The following is a 19,961-nucleotide window of genomic DNA, read 5'->3' on the forward strand; positions in this document are numbered from 1 at the left end:
AATCCAAGGGCATTGAAAGTAACACGTTCTTACCCAGCAGTATTATATTTCGTATAAAAATGTTACATTACTGCATTGTCAGAAATTATCTTCCATTCCACTGTTCTGATTGGCTAACATTGTGCATCCTTTCGAATACAGCCATATTAAAAACTCAATCGGAAGAGAATGAACAAGCTCCACAACATTATAAAACTAATGCGCATTGCCAGAAATGCATCAAAATGGTCAAAGATGTCCATCCAGCGAATGTTTTCATACACCAACAATTAAAAATAGCGTAGATGGGCGAAAGAACGCATCCATGATGCATTTTTGCTCGAAACAGCAAGCAGCAGCAGATGAATGACAGAGAGTGGATTCTCCTCTTCAGAGTTGTAACTTGACACCGCGTCTTTTAAAAGCGACCCAAGATATGAATCAAGCGGTCAAAGATGTCTGTCTAGTGCATGTTTATATACAAAAATAATTCCAAATAGTCCAGATGGTTCCCCTTTGGTGTTCAGGAATAGTTCGGCCACACTAGGCCTGTCTGTCCTGCTCTCTCTCTCTTTCGCAGTTTATGAACTGAAGCACCAGTGGGCGGGGCTATGGGTGTGATGACATAAAGTAGGCGTTTGCTGTAGAGGTGGTCATTAATTAATGGGCACACAAATGTCGTAGGGTAGTCACGGAAGTAGAGAACGAGGTGTTTTTGCAGGTTGGTTATAATAAATGCTTTTATTGCATTGGGGATAAAGTTTTGAGTTCTGAAATGTACAGTATGTGTTTATATTAGAATGACCTCTTATATGTCAAAATGTCAAGGAAAATTTGATTCCTCATGACATGACCCCTTTTAAAGTTCTAAGAACTATATCAGATGGTATTAAAAAAACAAAACAGAAAACAGGCATTTTTTGCCCCCTCATTTTGAACTTTAAGATATTATTGTCACTTTTCGGGGCATTTTTGTCATTATATAATTTCCTGTCCCTGCATCACTGCCGTTCTTGGTGAGAGAAATATCCTTTATTAAAACAAACCGTGATTAAAACTTGCATAATATTTAGCAAACAATATAAAGATGATGCAGTAGTGGCAATCTAATTGCATTTAGCCTGTTTTTTCCATTATTACGACGATGCAGCCTGCAACACCTTCTTTCTTTTTGCATCTGGCCCCCAGTTGAAAACGTTTGGACATCCCTTTTCTAGAATCACTTATAAAAGATTACAAGCAAAACTTGATAAGTGTCTTCAAATGCAAATATGGGCAAATCTGCAGTTATGACAGACTTTTTTTGCATCTGTGTTAAAATTTGTGTAACTAGCAGCAGTTTTTGTGGAGTTTTGAGCTTTGCTATTTCATAACTCAAGGCCAAACAGTTTGATACCAGTTCTTTTCATCGGCCATACATTGAGAAGTGTTTTTCTCCACCTACAGTACATATAGTCTGTGTGTGTCTGTTGAATGATCGCACACACTCACATGGACTCGCTCTTCTATTGATGAATGACCTTCTACATTACTCAGATGTCTTTGTGTTTGTCGTCTCTCTGCAGGCATCCTGCTTTCTCAAACAAGGCAAATATAAAGAAGCAGAGATTCTGTACAAGGCGATTCTGACTTGTGCTCATGAGAAAGAGTTTGGATCAGTGGACGGTGAGAGAACTCAGTGTTCAGAATCTGTTCAGAGCTGCTTTGAGCCGAATACTGCACTAGTTTGTATGTAGAAAACAAACAAATGATAGAGTTTTGCAGGGTTTAGGACGGGAAAATAACAGTCAGTGAGTTTCTTCTCTGTAAATTCACTTCACATTCTTGTGCTTATCAATCAGAGTTGTTGAAGTCAGTGGACAGGGCGACAGAGAGACACAACACACACAGATGGACAGAGATTTAAACAGCAAACATCTTCTGCACAGAGGAATCGCTCTTCAGATAATTCACAAAATACAATAAAACATATTTTCAAGCTTCATTATTCAATGTGGTGTATTGTTTGGTTTTTTTTTATATAAAAAGTATTTTAAATAAAGTGGACATTTAGTCCACACATATATGTTTTCCTTTGAAAACGATGTTGATTTTGCTACATGTACGCCTCTCATCCACTCTAGAACAGTGTTTTCCTCCAGAGAAAAAGGAGCATTTTGAAAACGCCCTCTGTTACCGCATACCTCGGAAAACGATAATGTTAGAAAATTGAAAACGAAAGCAGATTAGTGTGAATGTGGCATCATTAAGGTGATTACTGAAAGCAGGTTCATTTTACAGTGGCAAGAAAAAGTATGTGAACCCTTTAGAATTAGCTGTTTTTCTGCATTAATTGCGTCCCATTAAACATTCACAGTGCTTTGGAAAAGTAAGTGAACCCTTGGGTTTAATAGCTGGTCGATCCTCCTTTGGCAGTAATAACCTCAACCAAGCGTTTTCGTTTCAGAAGGAATTTTGGACCGTTCTTCCTTACAGAACTGCTTCAGCTCAGACATATTCTTAGGACGTCTGGTGTCTCTCTTGAGGTCATTCCACAGCATCTCTATTGGGTTAAGGTCTGGACTCTGACTGGGACACTCCAAAAGTTTGATTTTCTTTTTTTGAAGTCATTCTGTAGTGGATTTACTTCGATGTTTAGGGTCATTGTCCTGCTGCATCACCCAACTTCTACTGAGCTTCAGCTGGTGCACAGACACCCTGACATTATCCTGTAGGATATCTTGATAAACTTGGGAATTCATTTTTCCCTCGATGATGGCAAGCGGTTCAGGCCCCAAAACAGCAAAGCAGCCCCAAATCATGATGCTTCCTCCACTGTACTTCACCGTTGGGATGATGTTTTCATGTTGGTATGCGGTGCCCTTTACATAAATACATAGTGCTGCATGTTCTTCCCAAACAATTCAACCTTCGTTTCATCAGTCCAAAAACATTTTCCCAGTAGTGTTGTGGAGTGTCAAGATGGTCTTTGGCAAACTTCAGGCATGCAGCAATGTTTTAGTTGGAAAGCAGCAGCTTCCTTCATGATGTCATGCCATGAACACTATACCTGTTTAATGTTTACCATATAGTAGACTCATGAACAGAGATGTTAACCAGTTCCAATGATTCCTTCAAGTCTTTATCTGTCACTCTAGGGTTCTTTGTTACCTCATTGATCATTCTGTGGTGTGCCCTTTGAGTCATCTTGGCTGGACGGCCACTTCTAGAGAGAGTACCTATAGTACTAAATCATCTCCATTTATAGACAGTTTATCTAACTGTGGCAGATGAATATCTAAACTCTTCAAGATAACTTTGTAACCCTTTCAAGCTTTATGCAAAGCAACAATTCTTGATCATCTTCTGAGATCTCTTTTTTGCGAGGCATGGTCCACGACAGCAGATGCTTCTTGTGAATAGAAAACTTCTTGTGAAAAGTCAAAGTAGCTCTAACCCACACCTCCAATCTCGTTTCATGAATTGGATGCCAGGTTTGCCAACTACTGACTCTAATTAGCTTTTGTTGACGTCATTAGACTAGGGGTTCACATATTTTTTCCAACCTACATTGTGAATGTTTGAATGATGTATTTAAGATGTACAAGAACAATATAATAATTTTAGTGTTATTAGTTAAACAGATTGTGTTTGATCATTATTGTAACTTAGATGAAGATCAAACCAGATTTTAAGACAAATTTTCACTTTTTCTTGCCACTGTAATTGAACACTTTTTGCTTAAATTGCGTTCAGTGCTCATGTTGAATAGTGTGGAAATGTTTTGTTTTAAATGATTATTTAGCAGAAAACAACAACAAAAACAATTATAACGATAATTTTGCTGCGAGTATATAGTATAAAATAGTTATGTTCTGTTACAGTGTTTCAGTGATAAAGAAAAGGATGTTGAAAAGATACAATATCAGCATAACTATCTTTGATTCAATCTTTTTCAAAACACAGGCTTATTCATGCATGCATTATGGGTAATGACATCACCTGTGTGTCTCTCTACAGCTGAAAACAAACCCATCTGGATGCACGCGGAGGAGAGAGAAGAGATGAGCAAGGTGTGAAAATATAAATGTGAAAATATTAAGAATATTCTATATAATGTGATTGTAATTGTCACTCATTTCCTCTCTGTGTTGTTCTGATGTTCAGGGGAAAAACAGAGAGACTCCCTATGGAGAATATGGAGGCTGGTACAAAGCCTGCAAAGTCAACAGGTATCACACAACCTTCACAGAAACTTTTCTTTGTAGTATTTTTAAATCAGGCAAGTGAGCATACAGAAGACATTTACATTAATGCATCTGACAGTCGCTTTGATCCAAAGTGACTTGAGGGCCGTTGACACTGAACACGTTTTTGTGTCCATCTGCGCAATTTTTCTATTGATCTTCTATGTCAATCGCTAGAGAGATGTCTTTGACCTTTACACCACGTCCAGCAGTTTTTTCAGCATCTCACGCTGGAGCGCCACATTTTTTAGACACTATTTTAAGTAGAAAAAGAATGTCAGCTTTTAAAAGCGTGTCTCAAGACACCTGCACTTCGCTGCATATATCAAGGCCCCTTGTAGTGCATTTAAAACATGTTCCCTGGAAATCAAGCCAATGAATTGCATTTCATATTATTAATAATCAGTATTACCGGCGGGTCTGGGTATCTCAGTGAGTATTGACGCTGACTACCACACCTGAAGTCACGAGTTCGAATCCCAGGGTGTGCTGAGTGACTCCAGCCAGGACTCCTAAGCAACCAAATTGGCCCGGTTGCTAGGAAGGGTAGAGTCACATGGGGTAACCTCCTCGTGGTCATTATAATGTGGTTCTCATTCTCAGTGAGTTGTGCGTATGGTGAGTTGTGCATGGATGCCGCGGAGAATAGCGTGAAGCCTCCACACGTGCTACATCTCCGCGGTAACGTGCTCAACAAGTCACGTGATAAGATGCGCGGATTGACGATCTCAGACGCGGAGGCAACCGAGATTCGTCATCCGCCACCCGGATTGAGGCGAGCCACTACGCCACCATGAGGACTTAGAGCGCATTGGGAATTGGGCGTTATATCGCGGAAAATGTTTACACCTAAAATAAAGTCTCCGTATACATAAGTCAGGCATATGAGGTATCATTTAAAAGCTTAAATCTGAACCTTTCAGAGATAATCATCACTTCTGCATTTATGTTACTTAAAAGAATAGTTCACCCAAAAATGTAAATTCTCTCATTATTCACTTATCCTGGTGCTGTCACAGATGTGTATGACTGTTTTTCTTCAGAAGAACACAAATGAAGACTTTTAGAAGAAGATAGAGCTCTGTCAGGTCCTTATAATAGAAGCGCACGGGTGCCAGCACTTTGACGGTCCAAAAGTCACATTTAGGCAGCATAAAAGTAATCCACACAACTCCAGTCGATCAATGAATGTCTTCCGAATTGAATCGATAGGTTTATGTAAGAAACAAGTCGATAATTAAAACATATTTAACTTTAAATTTGCGCTTCCATCCAGGGCTCTGATGCTGTTTGAAATGGCCGAACTCTCAAGTGACGTTCGTTCTTCTGTTGTAAATAAGCGCCGCTTCCGAATTCTCACGTGAATTCACTGACGTGCTTACGTCACGCTTCGCATCAGCTGCTGGAAGGGAGCACTTTTTAAAAGTTAGTAACGTTTTAATTATCAGTTTGCTTCAGAAGACATTCATTGATCGACTGGAGTCATGTGGATTACTTTTATGCTGCCTAAATATGACTTTTGGACCATCAAAGTGCTGGCACCCGTGCACTTCTATTATAAGGACCTGACAGAGCTCTATCTTCTTCTAAAAGTCTTCATTTGTGTTCTGCTGAAGAAAGACAGTCATACACATCTGGGACAGCATCAGGGTAAGTGAATAATGAGAGAATTTACATTTTTGGGTGGACTATTCTTTTAAAATAACAAAGACCTCAAAACATTCGGGTTGAAAATTAGTGCCCTCTAGATGTAATGGGGTAGACTTATTAATATGAAAATAAAAGTTCTTCACATAGCACCTAAATGGACAAGTCATATATCAAATGAAAGCTCTCATTCTCAGGAATGTGACTGTATAGTTTATTTTGTTGCCCTAATACCACAGTTTAATAGATTTTCAAAAGAATCACAAAGTGAAATATGACTTCTATAAGTCATCAAATACAAACGTCTATTTTATGCTCCGATAACTGCTGCTGTAAGCCCCAAATAGCTAAAAACTTTATATCTGCTTTTATCTTAGGGAGTTCTCTAAAAAATGAGCCATTGTTTACTTGTCTGTGAGCTTGCTTGTGTAAATAATCCAATGTTATATCTTAGATGTCCAGAACAAAATATGCCATCCAGCAAGAAAAAGCATGCTAAACAAATCATCAGAAAAATATGTGTTCGACTATTGATGATAAAATGTTATATATCATCACAAAGGGGATAATCTCAGCTTTCTAATGACACCTAGATTGAGCTTCTAGTCCACTCAGAGGCCGAGATATTCAATGAAATAATGAGGGTGGTGCTTGAACTGTAAATTAGACTGAATGTCTATGGACGAGCACAACTGTGAGGGATAAAATGTGTTAGAGCGCCACCTACATTTCAGATCTGTATATTGTAATGGAATCTGATAGAGGAAAAAATATTTTTTCTAGTGCTTTCTGCCACCTAGTGGAATAAAACGATATTTTTCAAAGTGAGGCAGAGTGAACAGAACCAGAATTACAATTGTTTTTTTTTTTTCTTAAAAAACTTTCTATTTATCATAAGATTATAAACACAAACAATATTATGAATGAATAATTTTTCATATTTTGAAAAGAGAAGAGTCTTTTTTTTAATATGGGTGGTTCTCTGATAAATGAGACCAATTTTTGGCAGTTAGTCCACAGTATGTGTGAATGGTAAGCTTTTAAATTTGAGTGTGAAAAATTGCGACCAAATATCCAAATATGCACCAGAATTTAGTTTTATAAATTGTTGTAGAATCACTTTATATCATGTAGTAAAGCAGTGTATTTTACCAGACTGTAAGTTCACAGAGAAGGTGATTGGCTGTTTCGTTTCGTAGTTTCTGTTATCTTTGTTTCACCAGACGTGTTGTTTTGTCTGCAGTCCAACTGTAAATACGACTCTGAGGAATCTGGGTGCTCTGTACCGCAGACAGGGGAAGATGGAGGCAGCCCAGACACTGGATGAATGTGCAATGAGATCCAGAAAACTGGTATGACACAAACTTCACTTCCATTCACAACAGACCACCGTGTATTCTGACAGAATTATATTATGGCTAATGCATTAAATACTGTTGTTTCTTTCTTGCGTCTTTCTCTTCCTGCGTTTCTGTGGATGTCAGAGCGATTCAGTAAGTTATGTTGATGTTTTTGTGTCTCATTAATGATGTGTTGTCATTAAAGTCTCATTCAGCACTCAGTTAATGATGCTCAACTCATTCCATTAAGATCATCTGTTAGAGGAGCAGATTTAAAGCCCAACTTCTTGTTTCAGTAGGAAGTACATAAACTGCCCTCATCAAACCATTTCATAGGGTCTTTAGGCCTGTGAGAAAAAAAACAAATATTATCAAAATATTAATAACTACAGTCTCGACCAACACAAAATAAGTATCGTTTGAAAGCTTAGAAGCTCTACTTTCCAATGCATGTAGACATTATGACCAAAACTGAACAAGTGTTTTGAAATTTGCAGACAAATCAGAAGTGTTTAGTTTTGATCATTTATAAAAATAAAAAATAGCTAAGTATATGTCTTTGACAATTATGTTGGTGTTGCTGAGATGCCGCGTTTTCACTTATAACTTCACGAAAAATTAACAGAACATAAAATATCACATAACATTACTTAGAGGAGGTGATTATCTTTCAAACGAGCCCACACACAAGATAATCAGATGTATAGATCATTAGATAATCCACATGAAGCACAATGTTACATATGACCACCAGGAGATGGCGCCAAATACATGATACAGACTCAATGATGACTCAAATGACACAGAATGAAACTCATTCTGTGAAATCTCATTACTAAAATCATGTCTGCATGCTATACAAACCTTTAGTCATTGTTGTGTTTGCATGTGTAATTAGTTCTTATGTACAATTATTATGTTTTATTTGTTTGGAGAGGCTTTTGGACACTATGATACATTATTTTTGTAATGCTATAACTTTTGATTGCTTTGTCGTATCAACACAACATTTTTCTCAGATACAGTTGACATGATTGGGAACAAAACAAAAGCATTGTTTTTTTGGAGCCACGTTATTTACACCCACAGATATATAATGTCAAATAAGAAAAATCTGAAAAAAAGTAAATTTTTGGCTAAATTGTTTTTGTGATTTTTGAATAGTTTCTTAGTCTGAGAGTTTCATAATGTATCATAATCTTTATCATTAAAATTTTTAAAAGTTTTCTTTACAATGATACCAAACACTTGACCCACCTTGATTTTTTTTTTTTTTTTTTTTGTCGAGTTATATGGCTTTAATTTTGGGTATGCCACTGAAACAGGAAATCTTTAAAAACACCTTCAGAGCTTAAAGGGTTAATATCACACTGCTCGACTCACCCAATATCCATTTATGTATGCAGATGTGTATTGTTTTATATGTCATCTGTGTGTGTGTGTGTGTGTGTGTGTGTCAGGGTCTGTATCCTGTGCATCAGTCTCGTGTCATGGAGATCCTGAAGGAGGGCGACAGTGAGCGGCGACGCAGTAGAGACAGTCTGCCCAGTGTAAAGTACGAGAGCGGTTCTGAGGCCGGTGATGAAGTGAGTATGCCCATAGAGTGGAACGGGGTGAGTACACATCCACTATCTCAACCAATCACAGCACAGCACACACTCAACAGAGAGTCACTGTGATGTCATCAGTGTTCGCTACACTGCACAATGATCTCACTGCTAAAGTTGGCTCATCTGATTGAATTTTTGAGCTTAATTCTAAACAGATATTTGAATAATTGAAGCACACTTTCCTGTACAAAGAGCCGTGATCAGCTGTCGTTTGGCTTTTTGACTAACCATTTAAATCAACAGAGTGACATCAGTAAATCCTGTAATAATAATGTAATAATGGTAATATAATTGCTCCTGTTGAGTGTGTAAAACTGTGTCTGCTCTATTGAATATATATATGAAATTATGCTGTTTGTGTGTCCTGGCATATTTATGTGAGTTTTTAATGTGTCTGTGTAGCTGTTGGATTATTATTGTTTTCATAATTGCTTTTGATGTTGTATTAAGTGTCTTTAATAGGGCGTCTATTCTGAGCATCTCTGAAACACAAATTCTCCCCCTGCAGCCCAAATACACAATGTGCTCTTATATCCTCTGTTTCACTGCATGATAAATTTATAAATTTGGCTCTACAGAACTACACGCTACTTGCCAGTTCTTTTAAAAAATGAAAATTCTGTCATCATTTACTCACCTTCATGTTATACCAAACCTGTATGGTTTTCATTCTTCAGTGGAACACAAAAGTAGATGTTTAGCACAATGTTCACACTGCTCTTTTCCATACAATAAAAGCATACAGTGGTCAGGGGCTGTCAAGCTCAAAAAAGCACCTTAAAAGTATCATAAAAGTTGCCCATAAAACTCATGAACTATATTCAAAGTCTTCTGAAATCATACAATAAATAGACCCAAATTGAAGTTGTTAAATGCAGTTGAACCCTTTAAGCTTGGATGGGCCTGTGAGAAAAAAAAAAGTCAAAATATTAATAACTACAGTCTTGACCAACACAAAATTGGTGTCGTTTGAAAGCTTATAAGCTCTACTGTACAATGCATGTAGGCATTATATTTGTTTTACTCACAGACAAAAATATAGCGAGTAATATCAAAGTATATGTCTTTGACAATTATGTTGGTGTTGCTTGTATGCCGTGTTTTCGCTTATAACATCACGAAAAATAAACAGAACATAAAATATCACACATCATTACTTAGAGGAGGTGATTATCTTTCAAACGAGTCCACACACAAGATAATCAGATGCATAGATCATTAGATAATCCACATGAAGCACAATGTTACATATGACCACCAGGAGATGGCGCCAAATACATGATACAGACTCAATGATGACTCAAATGACACAGAATGAAACTCATTCTGTGAAATCTCATTACTAAAATCATGTCTGCATGCTATACAAACCTTTAGTCATTGTTGTGTTTGCATGTGTAATTAGTTCTTATGTACAATTATTATGTTTTATTTGTTTGGAGAGGCTTTTGGACACTATGATAGATTATTTTTGTAATGCTCTAACTTTTGATTGCTTTGTCATATCAACACAAAAATGTTCTCAGATACAGTTGACGTGATTGGGAACAAAACAAAAGCAGTTTTTTGGAGCCACATTATTTACACCCAGAGATATATAATGTCATAATAAACGGGAAATCTTTAAAAACACCTTCAGAGCTTATAGGGTTCGTTTCATTTCAATCTTCCCCTGTGTAAATGATGACAAAATGTTCCTTTAAATCTTTACGTTTGTAGATTTTTCTAATTTTATTGATAAAGGTAGCAGAGATCTCCTTTGATTTTGTAAATATGATTTGGTTAAAAACTCCAACAGTTCTAGTGTTGTCAGTGAGTGTTATTACACCGCTGGTTCAGGTTCTGTAGGGACAGGAGAGGTCATGTGTTCAGGATGCTCTGTCTGACCCCATGCACTGATGATGTCATATCCTGCATGTGTCACCAGCTTCACATGTTCATGCGTTTGAGTATGATGATATTGACCGAGAGTAAACATGTATGACTCATTAACACTAGCACTGATTCAGTTCACACGCTCTGCTTACGGCCTTTAACACGTTACTAAAACACTCTCTTCTGAGGAATGCTTACTTTAGAAAACCTGCTAAACACAGTAAAGGGTTTCAGGTTTTCTTTGATTTCTTTAAACGGTTTGGATTAATTGCATATTCTGAGTTCAGGATGGGTTGTACTGCATCTGTGGCATAATGTCGATTACCATAGAAAATAATAATCTCGACTCATCACAGTTACTTTTACATGGTATGCACCAGGATACCAGAATGAACAGGTGAAGGACTCTAATTATCGGTAAAACAAACTCCACTCACATGAATTATTTACATCAGTAACAGATAACCCAGTGGTTCTCAACCAAAACCCCCCAACGTCCAAGGCAATATTCGATGGCTTCTGCTGTCATGATGATGTCAATAGAGTGTCATTTTCACACATGTGGTGGTGGTGTAGTGGGCTAAAGCACATAACTGGTAATCAGAAGGTTGCTGGTTCGATCCCCACAGCCACCACCATTGTGTCCTTGAGTAAGGCACTTAACTCCAGGTTGCTCCAGGGGGATTGTCCCTGTAATAAGGGCACTGTAAGTCACTTTGGATAAAAGCATCTGCCAAATGCATAAATGTAAATGTAAATATTCATGATTCATTTTGTGATTCCAGAGGTTTTAAGAACAATAGTTGAAGGGAGTTTAATTTAAATTAGAAATAACGTGATTTTCTTTTAGCATTTTTTATAAAGTTTAATTATAAAAGGGATAGGGCTACACAATTTGGACAAAAAGTCATATTACAATTATTTAAAAAAAATAATGCTATTGCAGTTTGAGCTGTGATATGATAAACAAAAAATAGAAAGCAATTCCTTTTGACCAAATTTAGGTAATGTTTTCCCCATGCTCTTCTGCCAGTAAAAAGGCTTTGGCTACTCTTTAATAAAATAACCATACTCAGACCTTCATCACTTTAGCCAAAAACAAAAAATGAATAAAACAGTGAAACAAAGAGAAGAAGAAGAAAACAGATCTTCTTCATATCTTCCTCATTCTTATTTGTCCACTTGCTATGTGGCCCAGATAAACCAAGAACTTCTAAACAGTCGAGCTTTTATTTTGGCTGAAAACTTAAGGAAGATTCAGGAGCTTCTGTTCTGATCGGAGACGGTTTTGTTTATGATTATAGCAGAGTTCACAACAGCTGTATAGCGTACTCCTCATTTTATCATCTCCATTGTCCAGAAATACCCAATGCCATTGGATATAATATTTGTATTTATATATATTACCTTGTAGTGGCTAAACATATTTGGAATTTCACAAAAGTGAAATTAAGCTGAATCTGGAGCGCTTTAAATATTACACATTCAGCGCACGTAAGCAAACGGAACCGATGTCGGTGCACATCTGTTACTCTGAGCAGAAGATGGAGTTGTGGAGTGCTGAACCGTTCAGAAAACACTGAAAACGAGGCTTACGCGAACTCAGAATGTGACATTAATGCCATACAAACAAAATAGAGCTGCGGAGATATACTTTGAAGTGAGCAGCACCCGCAGACTATTTAATTAATTAAATTGCAGCCTTTTGCAGTTTAATAATCACACAAAGGTCATGTCACAATTTCAATTTAATTTCGATTAATTGTGGAGCCCTAGTAAGAGATTTACAGTCAGCTGGTTGTTATTCTAAAATAAACCCCGACAGGGTGATCAGGACCCCGACATGAAGCAGAGGACTTTTATTTTGCCAACCGGCTGACTTTACATTATCCTACTAATAAAACAAAACAAAAAAAAGTACATAAAATAATGAGTGTGTTGAAATTATGTAATTATATGAGAAGAAAGCAATCACTGAACAGCTGAATTCCACCTCCGGTTTGAGCTCTGTTGGTGTTTATTTTGTATATAATGACCGTCTTACTGCACATTATCCAGCTTATTACACGACAACTCGCCAAATAAATAAATGAGCATGAAACATTGAAACAGTATGAGCTGAAACTATTTTATTAGTTTACTTGTAGAGATCACAGAGTGATATGAGAAGTAGGAAAGATGACCGGTCTGATGTGTCTTGGATGTGCGATTGTTACTCAGAAATATTAGACCATTTGATGCCACCACTAACCAATCAGAGTCGAGTATTCCAGAGAACCGTGCAATAATATAATATAAGTTATTCAAAATAATTTGCAGTCATTCTGCAGTCCCCTGGTTGAGAACCATGAACGAGAGTAGTCCCGCCTCAAAAAGGACAATTTAGACACTTTACAGCTCAAATAATAAAATGTGTTTTACGGAATAATTCATGAACAAAAATACAAGATTCACATTCTGCTTTTAAACCGTCTTTAACTGCAATCTGTATTTATTTGTGCAAACTTTGTCTGTGGTGATCAACACTGTGACATCACTGATGGTATTCATAAAACTGAACCTCAAACGAAGCCAAACCGTTTTTCTGAAGTGTCGATAAACACAACTTTAGTTCAGTTTCACCTACAGTATCATCTAGTGTTGTGTGTGTGATGTTGTGTTTTTGTGTGATTTCTCAGGCGGTACACATCAGACTGTGGATGTGAAGAACCCAGAATATTTCATACACATAATAAATCAATGTTGCATTCTGTGTGCACAGTTTCCATTTACTCCTTTCTGGAAGCTTTAAACATCTGAGCGTGTGTTGAATGACCGAGTCTCGTGGATGTGTAGTTTTCTCATTAGACATCATTAGAGTTTCTGGTTCAGTGTAATTGCTCGTGTCTGTACGAGTGTATGAGTTCTGATGTATTGAGTTTGTGCTGCTGTAGGACTATAGTTTTAATGGACTATATATTGTGATTGTGGAGGGTTGGCAGGTGCTCTGGAAACAGGAGGTCTTCCTGCGGCTGAGCTCTGATGCCATCTGCCACCCTGAGTCATGAGCGGATGTGGTGACTTTGTGTTTGTTTGTGCATGCGTTCTGCGTGTTGTGTCGTTGTCACCTGCATGAATCTGTGCGCTTACAAGTCACCATAACGGTCTGTTACTAACCAGCTACATCATTGCTACCGTTGCCATGACAACCAATCAGCCAATCAGATTGGTCTTTTCTGACAGTGGATTGTGCTCCTCCCAGAGAAACATGCAGGACTGGGCGAACAACATGAGTTAGATCAGAGAGAGAGAGAGAGAGAGAGAGAGAGCTAGTGAACATCATTATGCATATAATCAGTATTTTATGACATCATATTGTTCCATTAATTAAGGTAAGACTTTTATAATGAGTGTTTGTTACAGACTGTGATTGGCAATCTTGCCCTTGCAAACACACACTGCAGGACGGAATGATTCTCAAAACTTTCAGTGCTGTCGAATGTGAATTCGTCCACCGATGTGGACAGAACACAGTGCTGAAATACTCGAACTGTTATGAATGATTCTTAGGAGTCGGTCCTATTAAATATAAAGTGTGACCAGTGTAGTAGAATGATTGCATTTCTAATTTCCAAATGTTTCTTTTCTTAAAACTAATAAAAGGATCATTAAGAGGAATCGGCATCCGAACTGCAGTTGTTAAAAATCAGCATAAACATTAACAGCTCTTGAAATGAACATCAGCCCAATGTTTGTGTTTCCTATACAGCGGTACTTCCTGTGTCTTGACCTCAGTGTGCACAATCACTCTCTGACCGTGTCTGACGCTTAAAAGGATACTGTAGTTCACGTTACTCACCCTCATGTTGTTCCAAACCCGTGTGACTTTCTTTCTTGTGTGGAACGCAACAGCAGAGGTTTAGCAGAATGTTCAGAGATAATCATCACTTCTGCATTTATGTTACTTAAAATAACAAAATAAGGCCTTAAAATATTTGCGTTTAAAATGAGCGCCCCCTAGAGGTAACGGGGTAGAAATATTTATATAAAAAATACACTATATTGCCAAAAGTATTCGCTCATCTGCCTTTAGACGCATATGAACTTAAGTGACATCCCATTCTTAATCCATAGTGTTTAATATGACGTCGGCCCACCCTTTGCAGCTATAACAGCTTCAACTCTTCTGGGAAGGCTTTCCACAAGGTTTAGGAGTGTGTTTATGGGAATTTTTGACCATTCTTCCAGAAGCGCATTTGTGAGGTCAGACACTGATGTTGGACGAGAAGGCCTGGCTCGCAGTCTTCGCTCTAATTCATCCCAAAGGTGCTCTATCGGGTTGAGGTCAGGACTCTGTGCAGGCCAGTCAAGTTCTTCCACACCAAACTCGCTCATCCATGTCTTTATGGACCTTGCTTTGTGCACTGGTGCGCAGTCATGTTGGAACAGGAAGGGGCCATCCCCAAACTGTTCCCACAAAGTTGGGAGCATGGAATTGTCCAAAATCTCTTGGTATGCTGAAGCATTCAGAATTCCTTTCACTGGAACTAAGGGGCCAAGCCCAGCTCCTGAAAAACGACCCCACACCATAATCAACCCCTCCACCAAACTTCACAGTTGGCACAATACAGTCAGACAAGTACCGTTCTCCTGGCAACCGCCAAACCCAGACTCGTCCATCAGATTGCCAGATGGAGAAGCGTGATTCGTCACTCCAGAGAACGCGTCTCCACTGCTCTAGAGTCCAGTGGCGGCGTGCTTTACACCACTGCATCCGACGCTTTGCATTGCACTTGGTGATGTATGGCTTGGATGCAGCTGCTCGGCCATGGAAACCCATTCCATGAAGCTCTCTACGCACTGTTCTTGAGCTAATCTGAAGGCCACATGAACTTTGGAGGTCTGTAGCGATTGACTCTGCAGAAAGTTGGCGACCTCTGCGCACTATGCGCCTCAGCATCTGCTGACCCCGCTCTGTCATTTTACGTGGCCTACCACTTCGTGGCTGAGTTGCTGTCATTCCCAATCGCTTCCACTTTGTTATAATACCACTGACAGTTGACTGTGGAATATTTAGTAGCGAGGAAATTTCACGACTGGACTTGTTGCACAGGTGGCATCCTATCACAGTACCACGCTGGAATTCACTGAGCTCCTGAGTGCGGCCCATTCTTTCACAAATGTTTGTAGAAGCAGTCTGCATGCCTAGGTGCTTCATTTTATACACCTGTTGCCATGGAAGTGATTGGAACACCTGAATTCTATTATTTGGATGGGTGAGCGAATACTTTTGGCAATATAGTGTAAGTCTTTCACAGAGCACCTAAATGGACAAGTCATATATCAAATGAAAGCTCTCATTCTCAGGATTGTGACTGTATAGTTTATTTTGTTGTCCTAATATCACAGTTTAATATATTTTTAAAAGAATCACAAAGTGAAATATGATTTCTGTAAGTCCTCAAATACAAATGTCTCATTTATACTCCAATATCTGCTGCTGTGAGCCCCAAATAGCTAAAAAACTTTATATCTGAATTTACCTTAGGGAGTTCTCTAAAAAATGAGCCATTGTTTTCTTGTCTGTGAGCTTGCTTGTGTGAATAATCCAATGTTATATCTTAGATGTCCAGAACAAAATATGCCATCCAACAGGAAAAGCATGCAAAACAAATCATCAGAAAAATATATGTTATCAACTATAAATTATAAAATGTATACATCGCAAAGAGGAGGATCTCAGATTTCTAATGACACCTAGATTGAGCTTCTAGTCCACTAAGAGGACGAGATATTCAATGAAATAATGAGGGTGGTGCTTGAACTGAAAATTAGACTGAATGTCTATGGATGAGGGCTAAAATGTGTTAGAGCGCCACCTACATTTCAGATCTGTAAATTGTGATGAAATGTGATAGAGAAAAAATATTTAAGAGGTTAACAGAAGTAGACTGTGTGGGTCACCATTTCCCAGAATGTTTTACAAGATTTTATTATGTAGTAACTGTTTATTTGAAAGCAATAATGAATGAGAGGTCATGCTATATTTGCGAAAATTCACCTTATTCACAGTAGAACCGTGTTTAATTTTAGATGTGAATGAAAATGAGGCTGTGAGGGATAGACTTACCATCTCTTTAATCACATACACTGTATAAAGCTGTCTCATTTTACACAACTCATGTTGTCTGGAGTACTGAGTGTTTTAGAAAGATTTTGTTTCTCAATGTTTCATCAGCATAATGATCCAAAACACTTAAAACAACAGTACAACCCATTGAGGAGACCGTAACAGTAGCTTGTAGACCAGCGCTACTCAACACGCGGCCTTCGAGCAATCAGTTGCGGCCCGCGTTAGGATGTCATCATCATAAATATATTTATCAGCAGCCTATCAAATCTGTATGAATCGTGAGGTGTCCATTTTCATGAGGATTTACGCTAGTCCTCTACATTGCTGAATCACGTTAGCGAGGGAATTCAACTGCAACTACAGTGCATGTGCGCTCACGCACGGTCTGTCAATCAAACTTGAGTGCTCACAATCTCACTTGAGAGTTACTCCTCATGCCATCCCAGATGTGTATGACTTTCTTCTGCTGAACACAAATGAAGATTTTTAGAAGAATATTTAAACTCTGTAGGTCCAACAATGCAAGTGAATGGTGACCAGAACTTTGAAGCTCCAGAAAGCACATAAATGCAGCATAACAGTAATCCATAAGACTCCAGTGGTTTATCAGCAGCAGCCATATCACCCTGCAGCTCTTGCCTGGTTGCCCACTGAAGCTGAGCAGGGTTGAGCCTGGTCAGTACCTGGATGGGAGACCTCCTGCAGAAGAGGTATTAGGGAGGTCAGAAGGGGGTGCTCACCCTGTGGTCTGTGTGGGTCCTAATGCCCCAGTATAGTGATGGGGAAACTATACTGTAAAAAGGCACTGTCCTTCGGATGAACCATTAAACTGAGGTCCTGACTCTCTGTGGTCATTAAAAATCCCAGGGCACGTCTCGTAAAGAGTAGGGGTGTAACCCCGGTGTCCTGGCCATATTCCCCCCATTGGCCCTTATTTACCATGGCCTCCTAATAATCCCCATCCATTCATTGGCTGTATCACTCCACTCTTTTCTCTCCACCAATAGCTGGTGTGTGGTGAGTGTACTGGTGCACTATGGCTGCTGTCAATCATCCAGGTGGATGCTGCACACTGGTGGTTAATGAGGAGAGTCCCCCTATACTATGTAAAGCACTTTGAGTGCCTAGAAAAGTGCTGTATAAATATAAGGAATTATTATTATTATTATTATTATTATTATTAATCCATGTCTTCAGAAGCAATATGATAGGTGCGGGTGAGAAACAGATCAATATTTAAGTCCTTGGCTATTATACTATAAATCTCCACTTTCACTTTCACATCTGTAAGTCACATGTGGCGCCTGTTTCGTTTCACTTTCACATCTGGAAGTGGAGATTTATAGTGGAAAAAGCCAAGGACTTAAATATTGATCTGTCTCTCATCCACAGAGCTGAAATATTTTTTCTAAATCTAATTTGTGTTCTGCAGAAGAAAGAAAGTCATACACATCTGGGATGACATGAGGGTGAGTAAATGATGAGAGAATTTTACTTTTTGGGTGAACTATCCCTTTAACGGAATATTCCAACATTCTTATTTATAAAAATGTTAACTTTTATATATATATATATAAATTATGGGTGTGGATCTCGAGGGTTCAGGGAGCCAGCTTTGTGGCCCCTGACCTCTCCAAACTTGAGTAGCCCCGCTGTAGACTGTAGCTCTTATTTGCAGTCAGGCCGATTTGGCACTAGTCGGCTCCTGTCTGCAGATTTTGGGCCAGTCGGAGTTGACAGATTTCACCGACATTTGCGTAGTATATGATGGGTACAGATTCTAATTTCCCTCCAACAATCATTTCATCTTGTTGGAGTATATCAAGCATTTTTCAATTATTTGAAGACTGATTATTCACGATTATATATGAAATCTCGGAGTCTATGATCCTCCACGACTCAAATCTGAAGTCACATTGTGAGCAGCCAATGGAAATCAAGTGCATGAGACCTCAAAGTGGACTTTAACTTTTAACATCACATGTTGTGATCGGCTCAATCTGACGGTTAGGGTAATGTGTGATCGTCAGTCGTTTGGTGTGTGATGCCCAGTTTTTATCTGTATCCATTTAAAAAGTCTGTAAGTGTGTGATGCATAGTATTTTTTTAATCTTTTCAGATTTTAAAAGTTATGTTGTGTCAGTCGTTCCGCTGACGAAACATTGAAAAGACAACATGAGTTGAGTAAAATGAGACAGCTTTATACAGTGTATGTGATTAAAGAGATGGTAAGTCTATCCTCATTTTCATTCACATCTAAAATTAAACATGGCGCTACTGTGAATTAATTCTTTGTGTCATCGTGGACTTACACTGACATCTAGTGGCTTGGATGAAGCATCATTAAAACAACAGTTTGCAGGTACTGATGCCATTGTAGAAATTCAGTATTCACCGTTAGACATGATTAATTAAATCCACGTGTGAAAGCATCAAATAACAGGAGGTTTCTGATATTAAAGTGAATGAAAATGCTCTCATTTACTCACCCTCATATCATCCCAGATGTGTATAGCCCTATTCGGACGGGACTAGTTTTCCCTGAGGAGGTTAGGGGAAATCATTTTTCACAGACGTACTTTGTGATTTATTTATTTATTTATTTATTTATTTTTTAATTTTCTCCCCAATTTGGAATGGCCAATTCCCAATGTGCTCTAAGTCCTCATGGTGGCGTAGTGACTCGCCTCAATCCGGGTGGCGGAGGACGAATCTCAGTTGCCTCCGCGTCTGAGACCATCAATCCGCGCATCTTATCACGTGACATGTTGAGCACGTTACCGTGGAGACATAGCGTGTGTGGAGGCTTCACGCTATTCTCCGCGGCATCCACGCTCAACTCACCACGCACCCCACCGAGAGCAAGAACCACGTTATAGCGACCACGAGGAGGTTACCCCATGTGACTCTACCCTCCCTAGCAACCGGGCCAATTTGGTTGCTTAGGAGACCTGGCTGGAGTCACTCAGCTCACCCTGGATTCAAACTAGCGACTCCAGGTGTGACAGTCAGCGTCAATACTCGCTGAGATACCCAGACCCCCACTAGATACTTTGTGATTTTAATCCCATCCGAATCTGACAAGTTTTTCTCACACAACCTCTGTAAAACTTCCAGAACAAATTACCTACTGTTTTTTGGCTAACTCAAGGGTCCTCTGAGAAATCTAATC

General features: G+C 38.7%; 1 protein-coding gene across 5 annotated transcripts in view; it reads left to right on the forward strand.

The window, feature by feature from the left end:
* Nucleotides 1-19,961, forward strand: part of LOC127411936 (kinesin light chain 1-like) — a 64,720-nt gene that overhangs the window by 33,526 nt on the left and 11,233 nt on the right. For 2 of the 5 annotated variants that reach the window (XM_051647864.1, XM_051647863.1), the window contains 5 exons: nt 1,545-1,644; nt 3,979-4,031; nt 4,126-4,190; nt 7,096-7,204; nt 8,653-8,805. In XM_051647864.1, coding sequence (XP_051503824.1) covers nt 1,545-1,644; nt 3,979-4,031; nt 4,126-4,190; nt 7,096-7,204; nt 8,653-8,805 — 480 coding nt within the window. The other 3 variants (XM_051647866.1, XM_051647865.1, XM_051647867.1) reach the window with 2 other exon arrangements.

This window comes from Myxocyprinus asiaticus, chromosome 21 (assembly GCF_019703515.2).
Source record: "Myxocyprinus asiaticus isolate MX2 ecotype Aquarium Trade chromosome 21, UBuf_Myxa_2, whole genome shotgun sequence".
In the NCBI taxonomy this organism is placed as follows: domain Eukaryota; kingdom Metazoa; phylum Chordata; class Actinopteri; order Cypriniformes; family Catostomidae; genus Myxocyprinus; species Myxocyprinus asiaticus.